Source organism: Heterodontus francisci, chromosome 23, assembly GCF_036365525.1.
Source record: "Heterodontus francisci isolate sHetFra1 chromosome 23, sHetFra1.hap1, whole genome shotgun sequence".
Lineage (NCBI taxonomy): Eukaryota > Metazoa > Chordata > Chondrichthyes > Heterodontiformes > Heterodontidae > Heterodontus > Heterodontus francisci.
The window spans coordinates 57,497,651-57,513,602 of NC_090393.1; the positions used below are offsets into that span (position 1 = coordinate 57,497,651).

Consider the following 15,952-nt stretch of genomic DNA (forward strand, 5'->3'; position numbering starts at 1 on the left):
AAATTTCCTCTGGAACCTCCCTTGACATCCTTCGTAAAGTATGGTGCCCAGAATTGGTCACAATATTCCAACCCAGAATTATAATACATAAAATCTGAGACAAACACACACTGACGTGAGTACAGTCCACAGGCAAGCAAGACACAGGCACTCACTTCCAAATCACAGGTACACTTTTACACTTGTGTATGTAACGCCTACACCCAAACAAGTAACAAAAAGGTGCAATGCAGGACAGACACTCAGACGGAAACCCTGTATACACCCAAACCTGAGCACGACGGAAACACAAAACAAAAAGCACCTTACGTGGATGGAAGTTACACATGTAGGAAGTACGCATGTAGGGAGGTGAATCCGCCTTACATGCAGGTGGCACATAAGGGACAAACATATGACATTGCAACCTATACCACATTTTGCAATAATGTGTTTTAATACATAATTGTCATTACGAACAGTTGCATAACCAATTGCCACAAGATTTCAGATATTTTAAGATACACCTTTGAACAGAAGGGATTCTACAATATAATACCTTGCAAAGTAGGCCTTCTCCTTTAATGTACTGTCCGCCTTGTACACAAATAAAGGATACATTTTCTTTAAAATGTCAGTAAATGTTAACCCTTAAAATAGTTACTTTTTTTCAACATCCCATTAAAAATATTGGCATCCACTATTCCCAATCAAGCACTTGCCTGGCCAGGTACATCACAGTTCCGGTCCAGCATAGAACTCCCAGTGTAGTGACCAATGAGACTTCACTCTCCACCAGGGCGACCCTTCCATTCCCCACACTAGCTAAATCTGTGGCACAAGACTCTTGATTCAATGACAATTAGCACTTAATTATGTGTAGTTTTGTGCTGCAGGTTCCACCCACCCAGATTGCACTCAGAGTTCTTACAGCCAGTGACAATCCATCATCTCAGGAGGATTGGCTAGATTTCTACATAGATCAGGTGATCATTGACTGGTGTTCACTTTAGGGAGGTGGGGCTATGAGTTCATCGAGGTGTAGGATGTTACTGAAAGGACACTTCCGTTTCAGGCACCCAGTGTCAACATCAAGCAGGCCAGGTATAGTACGGTTAGACGCAAAGTAAAGCTCTCTATTTCTCCCTCTAGCACTCCCAGGTGAGGTACAGCAAGGGGCAGATATAGAGCAAAGCTCCCTCAACTTTGCTCCAACCTCAGAACAGCAAACTGTACTTCAACATGCCATTTTGTCCATTTCCCAGCCACCCTGTGGCTTCTCAGGGTGTAGGTGTCAAACTAGTGATGAAGTGGGGTTTTCCCATTAGAAACTGGATTGAGACTACCCAACCTCATTCCACGCAAGGAGCCTCATAACCAGCAGTGGAGACTTTGATCCCACCCATGTGGCCTGGATATGGACTCAAGTTCCAGAGGTGAAAGAGAAGCGTAGAAACTAGAGACTTATTTTTACCCCTCCCATTTTACTATGCAATAGCCCCACCCAGTATCAGGTAAACTTCTGCACACGTATGATACCATCACAAATAAATCACCTGCTTTTTCGACTGAGGACTGAGGTGTTAACATGTGTAAAGTTAACATACATGATCAATGAACTTAAAAACACTTCATTCACCTTACCTTATTTCACACTTTATTTTGTTAAGGTTTTTTTCCTATTCCCCCCCCTCCCCCATTATAATACAAGGTTAATTACCATTCTAAAGATAAACTCGTTAACCAAAATCTCTGGACCCACTTTTGGTATAAATAGCGGAGTACTTAATTGATGGTAAAAATTCCAAAATCAAAAAGGGGCTCTTGAATTCCGTTCATAAAAATGCTTAGTTCAATTAGTGAGCTCCCACCCCTTCATCTCTGTGATAGGTAGCTTCCCTCCCCCTCCATCATCGCCCCCAAACACAAACTAATGTCAAAGGGAAACTAACACAGCGAGAACAGTGCAAAAATGGAGGGAGCAAGTGGCGACCACGTGTCAATGTTAGTCAGCAGCTTGATTCGAAGAAGTCTGCTTTTTTCTTTATCAAAAAAAAAATGAAGGTTCATGATTTCTTGGCATCTTAAAGAAAGAAGCGAAGCGTTGATGAAAAGGGGTTGGCGTTAGAAGCTGAAAGGTGTACATTATGAACAGGGTTTTTAAACCTCTCAGGTGAGACAAGTCACTTCTCTGTACATCCACACAAATCAAACAGGAATGAGACGATCTGATCCAATCTTGGCACTGAGCTCTGTCGACGCAGTCGCTTTCATTCGAGGAAAAAATAATTCGGAAGCTGAAATCTGGGAGCAACAACACTGAACCGGCGAGATTCCACATCTGCTCTTAAATATTATCCTCCCAGGGGTGGGGGTAGGGGTGTGGGAAAAAAAATGTTTTTGACTTCATGATACACAAGTCCAAGTGAAAGGGACTGTTCATTGCAAAGAAGTCTGTTTTTTGTTCCTCGTTAGCAACACTTTCGCTTCTTTTTACTATTTTTGGACAGTTTGATGACATCATTCTGCTGCTGTTGCTGCTGTTTGGCTAAGTTCTCTTTCTTGGCCCGCAGCACCAGCTCTGTGATGCAGTTGAACATCTGAAAAAAGAAACAGATTGTGAGCTTGAAGTACAGGACTTGAACATGACAAATGGTGGCAGACACGGGGCAGCTCAATTACTCGCCAATCCCCATCGTGGGACAGCCTACCTCTTCAACATTGAGGTTTTCCTTTGCACTGGTTTCGAAAAGCTGAATGCCCATCTGTTCTGCAAATTTCTGTGCGTCATTGGTCTCCACCACTTTGCGCGCTGGGTCATCATTCTTGTTGCCAACTGAAAAAGAAGCAAAAGCCTGAACATTCCGACAGAGTTCAACACCAACTGAGACTACGCTGGGAATGGGATAAAGAAAGAGGGGAACAGAAAACTGCACACAAACAAAGGTCAAGGGATGGAAAAAACAGGGGGAGATGCGGGAAACAGCACAAAGGAAGGGTTGGGTGAAGGGGGGTGGGGGGGGGGGGGGGGGGGGGTGGGAAAGTGAATAAAGCCCGGTAACCTGACCCGAACCCGACCACACATGCTGGGTTCGGGTTTTGTTTTATGATGCTTTCTTTTTAATCCAAGTTTTGATGTGAATTTTTTCTGTAGTAATAACATGTTTGATATTTTCGGGTCGGGCATGAAAAAAAGTTGAAGGACCTGGGACTGGGCTGGCTGTGGTTGGGTCGGGTTTTAATTTTATACCCGAGCCAGGCTTTAGGGAGAGAGCACACGGATGGGGACGGGTGAAGGTAATGAGTCATAAAATAGGGGGAAAAGGGATGACACAAGTCATATATAATTTGAAGGATGATTATCCAGAAACTATACCCCTACACTAAGTACAGCTGCTAAAGATGCGCTATATGGTCGTCTCAGAGCAGCCTAAAACTGTCCCAGAATCGTGGGCTTGCTATCAGTGGCTCAGTTCCACATGGAAGCACTTAGAACAGCATCCTGTCAGTGCAGAATTTTCCTCATCCTCAGATAACCTTCTCATCTGGGGCTGCCCCAGCTGTCAATTTACAGTTTCTCTGTGGGATCTGCTCAATGACACTCCCATAGCTTTTATAATGATGCATAATTCATAAAGCAGCACTTCATACCAAAGAAATTATAGAAATGTGCAGTAAAAATCCTCACTCCAATAACAATGTATAAAGAAATTTGCCTCAACTCCTCTCCTCAATCTGAGTGAGGATTTTAAATTGATGAACTGTCATTCGGAAACCTCCAGGGGACCGAGAAATGAAGGATGTTACTCACATGACTAATTTTGGGTAGTAACCAGAAGTATTTCACATCTAAAATACTGCCCTCCTTGCCCTATTCTCCTCTTTTAAAAAGGAGAGGATAGGTCTCCACCGTTGTGTATGCCGGAAAAACGCAAAGTTATTTCCAAAAACAAATATGGTGGGATAAATTCTGCAGACATTAAAATTACAATTTAAAAGAAATACAGGAAGGTTAGATAATGCTTGGAGAAAGTTTATGTTAGTGCTTTCGGAAATGCTGAGGGATACTTTCTCAAAAAAATGTTTTATTGAGACATTAGCGTCACTGGCACGACCAGTATTGTTTCCCAGGTTTTTGACTCAGCGACAATGAAGGAACGGTGATATATTTCCAAGTCAGGATGGCTGCGTGACTTGGGAGGGGAACATGCAGGTGGTGGTGATTCCCATGCGTTTGCTGCCCTTGTCCTTCAAGGTGACAGAGGTCACAGGTTTGGAAGGTGCTGCTGTGCATCTTGTACACGGCTCACACTGCTGCCACTGTGCTCCGGTGGTGGAGAGTGTGAATGTTTAAGGTAGTGAATGGGGTGCTGATCAAACGGGCTGCTTTGTCCTGGATGGTGTCATGTTTCCAGAGTGTTGTTGGAACTGCACACATCCAGGCAAGTGGAGAGTATTCCATCACACTCCTGAGCCTTGTAGATGGTGGTCGTGTGGAAATAACTACTCCAAAAACAGTGTTATTACCAGCCTCCCTCTGAACTCTCACCCTGATGGCAAACAGCCACTGACCAGGCTTCTTCTTAGAATCTGGCTGTAGTTATGTTAACTGATATTGTTAATGATTCTCTCTCAAGTACTGTCCCTCCCTCCTTCAAATCTGTCATCACCCACTCCTCAAAAAAACAACCCTTGACGCTGGCTCCATCCTCACAAACTACAACCCATCTGCAACCTCCCTTCCTCCTCAATTCCTTGAATGTGTTGTCGTCTCCCAAATCAGCACCAATCTTTCTCAGAACTCGATGTTTGAATTCTTTCAATCAGATTTTTGCGTCTCTACCGAAATGGCTCACAAAAGCACAAATGAGATCCTATATAAGTGTGGCCATGGTAAACCTATCTGCAGCCTTTGATATGGTTGACCACACCATTCTCCTCCAAAGATTCTCTAATGCCCTCCAGCTGGGTGAGACTGTACTCACCTGGCTCCATTCTTATCTATCCAGTTGGAGTCACAGAATCACCTGCAATGACTTCTCTTCCTGCACCATTATCTCTGGCGTCCCCCAAGGATCTATCCTTGGACCTCTCTAACTCCTATCTACATGCTGCCTCTCAGTGACATCTGAAAACATAGCATCAGTTTCCACACATACGCTGGCAACACCCAGTTCTATCCCCTCACAACCTCTCTCAATCCTTCCACTATCTGATTTGTCACAATGCTTGTCCACCATCCAATTCTGGACGAACAGAAATTCCCTCCAACTAAATACTGGGAAGAGCAGAGGCATTGCCTTTGGTTCCTATCACAAGCTCCAGTTCCTAACCACCGACACTATCCTTCTGTCTGGCAAGCGTTTGAAGCTGAAACAAGTGCTCACAACCTTCATGTCACATTTGAGAGAGATGAGCTTCCAACTACATATCTGCACCATCACTAATTCTGGCTATTTCCACATCCGTAACTGCTCGTCTCTGTCCCTGCTTTAGCTCATCTGCTGCTGAAACCTTCACCTATGCCTCTGTTACCGCTAGACTTGACTATATACGAACATATGAATTACAAGCAGAAGTAGGCCACTTGTGACCCTTCAAGCCCGCTCTGCCATTCAATAAGTTCATGGTTGAACTGATTACTCCACATTTCCACCTACCCAGATAATCTTTCACCTCCTTGCTTACCAAGAATCTATCCTACCTCTGCCTTAAAAATATTCAAAGACTCTGCTTCCAACACCTTTTGAGGAAGAGAATTCCAAAGACTCACGACCCTCAGAGAAAAAAATTTCTCCTTATCTCCGTCTTAAATGGGTGACCCCTTATTTTTAAACAGTGACCCCTAGTTCTAGATTCACCCACAAGGGGAAACACCCTTTCCACATCCACCCTGTCAAGACCCCTCAGGATCTTGTATGTTTCAATCTCTTCTAAATTCCAGCAGATACAAGCCTAGCCTGTCCAATCTTTCCTCATAAGACAGCCTGCCCATTCCAGTTATTGGTTCAGTAGACCTTCGCTGTACTGCCTCCAACACATTTACATCCTTCTTTAAATAAAGAGACCAGTACTATACACAGTACTCCAGATGTGGTCTCACCAATGCCCTGTACAGCTGAAGCATAACTTCCCTACTTTTGTATTCAATTCCCCTCATGATAAACGATAACATTCTATTAGCTTACCTAATTACATACTGTACTTGCACACTAACCTTTTGCATTTCATGCACCAGGATACTCCGATCCCTCTGCATCTCAGAGCTCTGCAATTTCTCACCATTTAGATAATATGCTTTTTTATTCTTCCTGCCAAAGTGGACAATTTCCCACTTTCCCACATTATTCTCCATTTGCTAGGTCTTCGCCCACTCACTTAACCTATCTATATCCCTTTGTAGCCCCCGTATGTCCTCTTCACAAGTTACATTCCTACCAATGTTTGTGTCATAGCAAATTTAGTAACCATACCTTCAGTCCCTTCATCTAAATCATTTATATAAATTGTTAAAAGCTGAGGCCTCAGTACAGATCCCTGTGGCACACCACTCGTTACATCTTGCCAACCAGAAAATGACCCATTTATGCCTACTCTGTTTCATGTTAGCTAACCAATCTTCTATCCATACCATTATGTTACCCCCTACACCATGATCTTTTATTTTCTGCAATAACCTTTGATGTGGCAGCTTATCAATGCCTTCTTGAAATCTAAGTACAATACATCCACCGATTCCCCTTTACCAACAGCACATACAACTCCCTCAAAGAACTCCAATAAATTGGTTAAATATGATTTCCCTTTCACAAAACCATGTTGACTCTGCCCAATTACCTTGAATTTTTCTAAATGCCCTGCTATAATGTCTTTAATAGCTTCTAACATTTTCCCTAAGACAGAGGTTAAGCTAACTGGCCTGTAGTTTCCAGCTTTCTGTTTCCCTCCCCTTTTGAATAAAAGGAGTTATTGTCGCTATTTTCCAATCTAACGGAACTTTCCCCGAATCTTGGAAAATTAAAACTAATGCATCAACTATCTCACTAGCCAATTCTTTTAGCACCCTAGGATAAAGTGCATCAGGACCCGGGGACTTGTCAGCCCATTGCTCCAACAATTTGTTCAGTCTCGCTTCTCTGGTGATTGTAATTTTCAAGTTCCTCCCTCCCATTTCCTGACTTACAGCTAATACTGGGATGTTACTTGTATCCTCAATAGTGAAGGCCGATGCAAAATATCTGTTCAATTCATCTGCCATCTCCTTATTATCCATTATTAATTCCCCAGACTCACTTTCCATAGGACCAAAGCTCACTTTATTAACTTTTCTCTTTTAAATATCTATAGAAACTCTTACTGTCTTTATATTTCTAGCAAGCTTTCTCCCGTACTCTTCTTTGCTTTTTTTTTTAAATATTCTGTCCAATGTTTTCCTGGTCAGCCAGCTTCCCAGCTGCCACCCTCCATAAACTAATGGTCATTCAAAACTCATACCAATTCCCTTGATTCCTCACCCATGCTCACTGACCTACACTCACTTCGGATTAAACAGTCTTTAAAATACTCATTCTTGATTTCAAATCCCTCCATGGCCTTGTCTCTCCCCATCTCTAATCCCATCCAGCCCTACAACTTTCCAAGATACCTGCACTCCTCCAATACAGGCCTCTTGCACTCAGATTTTAATTGTTCCACCATTGGCAGCTATGCCTTCAGCTGCCAAGGCCCTAAGCTTTGGAATTCCTTCCCTAAACCTATCTGCCTATCTTTCCTTCCTCTGACCTTTTGTTTGGTCATCTGTCCCAACATCTCATGTGGCTTGGTGTCAAATTTTGTTTGATAATGCTCCTGTAAAATGCCTAGGGATGTAAGTGCTATATAAATGCAAGTTGTAGTTGTTAATTGGTTTTCAGTACAGGTTAACAGAGGGCATCACCACTGCTGTGTGAAGTACAATCAACCCTCATTCTTTCCATTTACTACTTCTGCTTGAAATATTACTCATTTTAAAGATTTGCTTAGTGCTCTTTAATTTTTCTCTACTTGCAGGTTAAGTTTTCATTCTGTCTCTGCATTCTACATTGTAGAACAGGCAAAAGATCACTAAGTGTTCAATGTGAAATGGGTGGCTGTCAAAGGGGAGATAATTCCGGTACAATAATGAGATATTCCCATGAAAGGGAAAGGAAGAGCAGGCAAAGCTCGTGCTCCCTGAATAACTAAAAATAAGATTAAAATGAGACAGAAAAAGGGTCTTATGATAAATGGAGATTATCTAATATCTAATGGAGACAAAGAGCACAGCTGATGTATTAAGTAAGACTTAATAGAGGTGTTCATGATGTAGAAGGATATTGAGTAAATAAGGAGAAACTGTTTCCAGTGACAGAAGAGTCAGTAACCAGGAGACAGATTTAAAGGGAACTGGCAAAAGAACTAGAAGGGGAGGAGAATTTTATTTGAAAACACGGTGAAGTGTTATGATCCAGAATCCACTGCCTGCAAGGGTGGAAGTAGACGCAATAATAACTTTCACAGGGAGTTGGATAAATACTTGAAGAAAGGTTTGCAGGCTGTGGGGAAAGAGCAGGGCAATGGGACTAATTGAATGGTTATTCCAAAGAGCCAGCGCAGGAATGATCGGCTGAACAGCTCCCCTTTGCTGCATCTTGTAGAATTATACACTTATGAAGTGCAAAACTTCTTTATGTGGCAATGGCCGAGGTTATTTTTCCTCTGGGGACAATATTTTTTTTTTTTAAATGGTGAGATCAAGGAAATGAAGAGCTCTAATTGTTAACAAAATTAGAAGTGAAAAATGGGAGGGAAGTTCTGAAAAAGTGGACAGCAAGGAACAGATTGGTAAAATGGATTAACGCACTGACTCTTCACCTCTGGGACCTGGGTTTGACTTCAGTCTAGGCAAGGCGAAAACCTTCTGCGCTTAGTGTCGGACTCCTGCGTGAATGGATTTTTGAGTACAGCTGATGCAGTTACTCCAGCACAGAAAGGCCCAAAGCGAAATACAGATGACAATTATTGCATGTACACAAAATAAGAAAAACACTGCAGTAGGGAGCACTCAAGAATAGGCTTAAGCATGTTACTGGAACAGAATATTTGGGGAGTGAGGGTTGCACCTGGTACAGACAACTGAACTCAGAGTGCTGGATGGCGACGCTGGAAGTCATACATGTGCCAATTCCCTGCAATAACTGATAGCTGAAAGATTCACACAAGAAGCTACAGGAGAAATTTATGCCCAGAGCACAACAGGTACAACAATAGTTACGTATTTCTGTGCAAAAGAAGAGACGACCAATTGGAGTCTCGCAGACACGGGTAATCCAACCCTTGCAGGTCAGTCCCATTTCATTGTATACACTCATTTGCCCATGCGGCTGGAGGATTGGACTTTTTTTTTTACAATTGCACTTTTGCGTCATGGTGGATAAGTCATAAACTAGAACACCAAGACCTGTCAGGATCTAGTATTGTGTAATGAGGCAGGGTTAATTAGTAATCTCACAGTAAAAGATCTGCTGGGAAAAAGTGATAACACAACTGAATTCCATATTAAGTTTGAAAGCGACATACTCCAGTCCCAAACAAGAGTCTTAAACTTAAACAAAGCCAATTACATGGGTATGAAGGGAGTGCTGGCTAAGACTAAAAGGTCTGATGGTAAATAAACAGTGGAAACATTTAAAGAAACAATTCAAAATGTTCAACAAAAGTTCATTCCATTAACAAAAACTCAGCAAGAACAATCCATCTGTGGCTTACTAAGGAAGTTAAGGGTAGTATTAGATTAAAAGAGGCTTCTCATGTTGTAAAGAATAGTAGTAAGTCTGAGGATGGGAGTGTTTTAGAAACTAAATGGCCACCAAAAAGTTGATAAGGGGAAATTAGAATATGGGAGTAAACTAGCCAGGAATACAAAAACAGATTGTAAGTTTTTTTATATACTTGTAAAAACGAAGAACAACTAAAGTACACATTGGCCCCTTAGAGACAGACAGGAGAAATTATCATGGGAAGTGAGGAAAATGGCAGAGACATTGAACAAATATCGTATGTCTTCTGCTGTGAAGACAGACACAAGTTACATATCAGAAATAGAGGATAACCTAGGGGCTAATTGGATGCGATAAACATAGGGAGAGGGGATGTATCAAGGGAATTAAGATTTACTAGACTAATACCTGGAATGAGCAGGTTGTCTTATGAGGAAAAAGGGTGGACAGGCTAAGCTTGTATCTGAAGTTTAGGATAGTAACGCGTGACTTGATTGAAACATAAAAGATCCTGAGGGTTCTTGACAAGGTGGATGTGGGAAGGATGTTTCCTCTTGTGGGAGAATCTAGAACTAGGGGTCCTTATTTAAAAATAAGGGGTTGTGTATTTAAGACAGAGATGAGGAGAATTCTTTTCTAAGGGTAGTGAGTCTTTGGAACGCTCTTCCTCAAAAGACAGTGGAAGCAGTATCTTTGAATATTTTTAAGTTAGAGGTAGATAGATTTGTGATAAGCAAGGGGGTGAAAGGTTATCGGGGGTAGGCGGGAATGTGGAGTTGAGATTACAATCAGATCAGCCATGATCTTATGGAATGGCAGAGCAGGCTCGAGGGGCCGAGTAGCCTACTCCTGCTCCTAATTCGTATGTTCATATTAGCATCCTTGAAAGTGGATAAATCACCATGACCAGATGAAATGTACCCCAGGCTGTTAAAAGCAGCCAAGGAGAAAACAGAAGATCTGACCATCATTTTCCAGTCCTCACTGGGTACAGGTGTGCTGCCTGAGGATTGGAGGTCTGCCAACGTTGAACCTCTGTTTAAAAAGGGAGCGAGGGATAGGCTGAATAATTACAGCCAGTCTAACCTCGATAGTGGGGAAATTATTGGAATCAATTCTGGGAGACTGGATAAACTGTCACTGAGAAAGGCACAGATTAATCAAGGACGGTCAGCATGGAATTGTTAAGGGAAGGTCGTGGCTGACGAACTTGACTGAATTTTGTGAGAAGGTAACTAGGAGGATTGATGCGAGTAGTGCTGTTGATGTGGTCTACATGGATTTTAGCAAAGCTTTTGACAAGGTGCCATATGGCAGACTGCTTAAAAAAAAAAGCGCCCATGGGATCCAGGGGATGTAGCGAGCTGGATATAAAATTGGCTCAGTGACAGGAAACAAAGGGTAATTGTTGATGGGTAGTTTTGCCATTTTCAGTCAGGTTCTGCAGGGCTCAGTATTCTGTCCCCTGCTTTTTGTGCTCTATATTAATGATTTGGACACAAATGTGGGAGGTATGATCAAAAAGTTTTCAGACAACACAAAAATTGGTCGACAGCGAGGAGGAAAGCTATAGACTGCAGGAAGATATCAATGGACTGGTCAGGTGGGCAGAAAAGTGGCAAATGGAATTTAGCTTAGAAGTGTGAGGCGATGCATTTGGGGAGGTTTTATGAAAGGGAAATAGTCTTTGACACATTTATTAGAATTTTATGAGGATTTAGCTAGTAGGGTAAAGGGAAACAGCAGATGTAGTATACTTGGATTTCCAAAAGGCATTTGATAAGTTGCCACACAAAAGGTTAATATGCAAGACAAGGGCTCATGGAGTTGTAGGTAATATATCAACATGAATAGAGGATTGGTTAACGGACAGGAAGCAAAGAGTAGGGATAAACAGAGCATTTTCAAATTGGCAGCTGTGACTAGTGGAGTGCTGCAAGGATTAGTGCTGGGGCCTCTGCTACTTCCAATCTATATTAATGACTTAGTCAGAGAGTAATGTATACAGGTTTGCTGATGATACAAAGCTAGGTGGGAATGCTGTGAGGAGAAAACAAAAAGGCAGCAGGGAGATAAAGACAGGTTAAGTGAGTGGGTAACAAGATGGAGTAGAATGTGGGGAAGTGAGGTTATTTACTTTTGTAGTAATAGAAAAGCAGAATATTTCTTAAATATTGTGAAACTTGTAAATGTTGATGTTCAGAGGGACTTGGGTGTACTTGTACAACAAACAAAGTTAGCATGCAGGTACAGCAAACGGCATGTTGGCCTTTAGATCAAGGGGAATGGAGTACAAGAATAAACAATAAGTTCCGAAGAAGGGTCACTGACCCGAAACGTTGGCTCTGCTTCTCTCTCCGCGGATGCTGCCGGACCTGTTGAGCATTTCCAGCATTTCTTGTTTTTGTTTCAGATTTCCATCATCTGCAGTATTTTGCTTTTATACAAGAATAAAGAAGTCTTGCTACAATCGTACAGGACTTTGGTGAGACCACACCTGGAATACAGTGTGCAGTTTTGGTCTCCATATTTAAGGAAGGATATACTTGCAGTGGAGGCAGTACAGCGAAGGCTCACTAGACTGGTCCCTGGAATGGAGAGGGTTGTCCCGTGATGAAAGGCTGAGTAAACTGAGCCTATACTCTCTGGAGTTTAGAAGAATGAGAGGTGATCTCATTGAAACATACAAGATTCTGAGGGGGCTCGAGAGGGTAGACAAAGAGGCTGTTTCCCTTGGCTGGGAAATCTAGAACACAGTGACACAATCTCAGGATAAGGGCCGATCATTTAGGACTGAGATGATGGGAAATTTCTTCATGCAAGGTTTTGTGAATTTTTGGAATTTTCTACCCCAGAGGACTGTGGATGTTCCATCATTTAAGGCAGAGATATTCAGACTTTTGGTCTCAGGGAATCTAGGGCCACGAACAGTGGACGGGAATGTGGAATTAAAGCTGAAGATCAGCCATGATCATACTGAATGAAGGAGCAGGCTCGACAGGCTGTATGGTCTACTCCTGGTCTTATTTTTTATGTTCTTAGGAGCTACAGATTGAGACGCATGCAAATTATGGAGAACAGGATTTTAAAACTCTACAGAAGGGGGTCCCCCAAGGATTCAGGTATGCACCCATCATGTGGCCATGATGACAAAAACTTGAAGACCCCCATCCTAAATGACTAACTCTTCAAGGAATAAAAATGCTACATCGTTTCCTTGGGAACAATGTTCCCTCTAATTTCTCCCTGCTATGCGCAGCCCTTTTGTTGCACTGCATAGTCCCTTTAAAATTGCCACTCTGTTGCACATGCGCACAACTTAAAAAGGGACCCCTGCTTGTGCGCGATCCATTTGTCCCCGCATGGCAAGTTCCAGATTGACATGCAGCCGTGCTCCCACACAGCTTAGAGAGAATATTGGTTGCGAGTGGTGGACCACTGGCCGAGTGGCACACTCCTTGTTGGGGGCGGGGGTGAAGGAAAATAAGGAGACAGGTGGAGGCGAATCATCAGGCAACCTTCAGGTGCTTTTCTGTGGTACAGGAGTAATTTTACACATACCTAGTATCCGACACACATCATCACAGTTCTGGTTTATTTCGTGTAACCATCGCTTGACGTTTACAAAGGATTCTGCGCTGGTGACATCATATACTACTATAACCCCATGAGTGCCTCTGTAGTACCTGTCAAGCAAGAAGAAGTAACAGTTATAAGACACGGAATAGTTTTGGTATAGTCAATAATCCATTACACCTTTGGTTCAGCAGGTTCAAGGGGCCATATGCCTTATGTTCATTCAATATAGCCAAGGACAAGAAAGTGTCATTTAGGCGATCAAATCTCATCTCTTTTAAATCTAGTTTCCAATTGAGCACATAATCCAGGTTGACACTGCAGTGCAGTATTGAGGAAGCATTGCACTATGAGGTTTTGTTTTTCAGATGAGATGTCAAGACACTGTCTGTCCTCACAGGCACATGTAAAAGATCCTGTGACAATATTTGAAAGAGAGAGTGAGTGGAGAGTTCTCCTAGTGTCTTGGCCAACATTGCTAAAAACATTATCTGGTCAATGCTGTCTGTGGGACCTTGTTGTCAAATTGAATGCCTTGCTTACCTACAACAATGACTATATTTCAAAACTACTCTTGGCTGTGAAATGCATCGAGACCTCAAAGTTGTGAAAGGCACTTTTTAAATGCAAGTCCTTTCCTGACATTGAATGCTCCGAACTATCAGGATCTTTAATCCAGTTTCAAACTTCTTTTACCGGTTCTTGCACATTGCGTTATTGAAAGTTTTCTACAGATTTCTTGCTGGAAGTTAGCGCCAAAAGAGTCTGAGATAAGGCAAAATAATCTATCTTGACTACTGATGTGCCATCTCTGGACTGTAGCTAGTCCTTCACATACAACCGACAGAGAAAGAAATGTCCACTTGGTAATTCCCTGCAGGAGCTCTAAACTACCACAAAACATGACCTTCCCAAATCACTCCTTTCAGGTGAAGCAGCGATTTACTTGTACTTCTTTCAATGTAGTAATACTGTATTTGCTGCTCACAGTGTGGTCTCCTCTACATTGGGGAGACTAAGCGCAGACTGGGTGACCGCTTTGCGGAACATCTCCGCTCAGTCCGCAAGCAGGACCCTGAGCTTTCGGTTGCTTGCCATTTCAACACTCCCCCCTGCTCTCATGCTCACATCTCTGTCCTGGGATTGCTGCAGTGTTCCAGTGAACATCAACGCAAGCTCGAGGAACAGCATCTCATTTACCGATTAGGCACACTACAGCCTGCCGGACTGAATTCAATAATTTCAGAGCATGACAGCCCCCCATTTTACTTTCATTTTTAGTTATTTTTTCTTCCTTTTTTTTTAAAAAAAATTCTTTTTTACATTTTTTACAATCTTTTTTTTTTTGCATTTATTTCATTTCATCTTAGTGTGTTCAGTTTGCTTACCCACTGGTTTTTTTTCAGGTTTGCACTTGCTGCTGTTCAATATTCAGTGTATTTACACCTAATCTGTACTAATGCTTTGTCTTTCAACACACCATTAACATATTGTTTGCCTTTGCTCCGTGACCTTTTGGTCAGCGATGTGGCCTGGTCCAATCTACACCTTCTCCTTTGTTATCTCTTGCCCAACCCCCACCTCACTTGCTTATAACCTGTGACTTTTCTAATATTTGTCAGTTCCGATGAAGGGTCACTGACCCGAAACGTTAACTCTGCTTCTCTTTCCACAGATGCTGCCAGACCTGCTGAGTGATTCCAGCATTTCTTGTTTTTATTTCAGATTTCCAGCATCCGCAGTATTTTGCTTTTATTATATGACCTTCCCAAATCCTGGCAATACAAAAAAAGGCTAGGCTCTGCCAATTGGCAGTAAGTTCACCCATGAAAAAGGGTTAAGTTACAAAGTGTCATACTCCTTGACTATTGTTAAACTTCAATAGTTATGACACAACCAACAGATACCAAATTTTTTTTATATATCGGAAATCATGTGCGTTTTCCCCAGCTTCTGCAGACCCACAAAATCCACACAGCAGTAAAACAAAGTGTCCTAGCAGACAGGAAGCCTCTCTGCAATGGAGTTAACTGAAAGCCTCAATATGTAGTGCACACATCAGCCAATCACTGTCACAGGAGCAATCAAAATGTTCGCAAGTTGAAGGGTATTAATGTGGCTGCAAGTCAGGGCTCAGGTTTGGCTCATAGGAGCTGCACAGGAGGAGATAGTGTCCTTGAACTCTCTTGCACAACCTGAGCAACAGGAGCTTCTCAGATGGTATTCTGGTTACATGCACTGGATGGTGTGGCACTGACTTAGGCAGACCAGATGGTTCCAGGTTTGACTCTTGACCTGTGTGGAGTTAGCTGTAGCTGATCCGCATGAAGACGGCAGTGGAGATTTTTCAATTTGCATCAACGTCCAAAGTTCAGGGCTTGGGGGCGGGGTCTGTCGGTTTCTGGCTGGTTTCTTAAAGGAGGGTATTTAAACCACAAGTCCCAGAAAAAAAAAGAGATTGATGTTCATATACTGCTGGAACAGCCACTGAGAGATTATAATTAACTGCTCAGTATTTACTGGTCTCAAAACTCAAAGAACTGTCAGCTACAGAGCAGACAGGAAATTGAGGAAGGGAATCCCACTCTGCCACAGTTTGA

General features: G+C 42.4%; 1 protein-coding gene across 1 annotated transcript in view; it reads right to left on the reverse strand.

Moving 5' to 3' along the window:
- Positions 1 to 417: 417 nt before the first annotated feature.
- Positions 418 to 15,952, reverse strand: part of rab35b (RAB35, member RAS oncogene family b) — a 48,576-nt gene continuing 33,041 nt past the window's right edge. The window contains exons 4-6 of the mRNA XM_068055357.1: positions 13,338 to 13,462; positions 2,691 to 2,815; positions 418 to 2,579 (exon numbers count right to left, since the gene is read on the reverse strand). Of these exons, the coding sequence (XP_067911458.1) occupies positions 2,451 to 2,579; positions 2,691 to 2,815; positions 13,338 to 13,462 (379 nt within the window). The 3' untranslated portion in view covers positions 418 to 2,450. The remainder of the gene's footprint in view (positions 2,580 to 2,690; positions 2,816 to 13,337; positions 13,463 to 15,952) is intronic.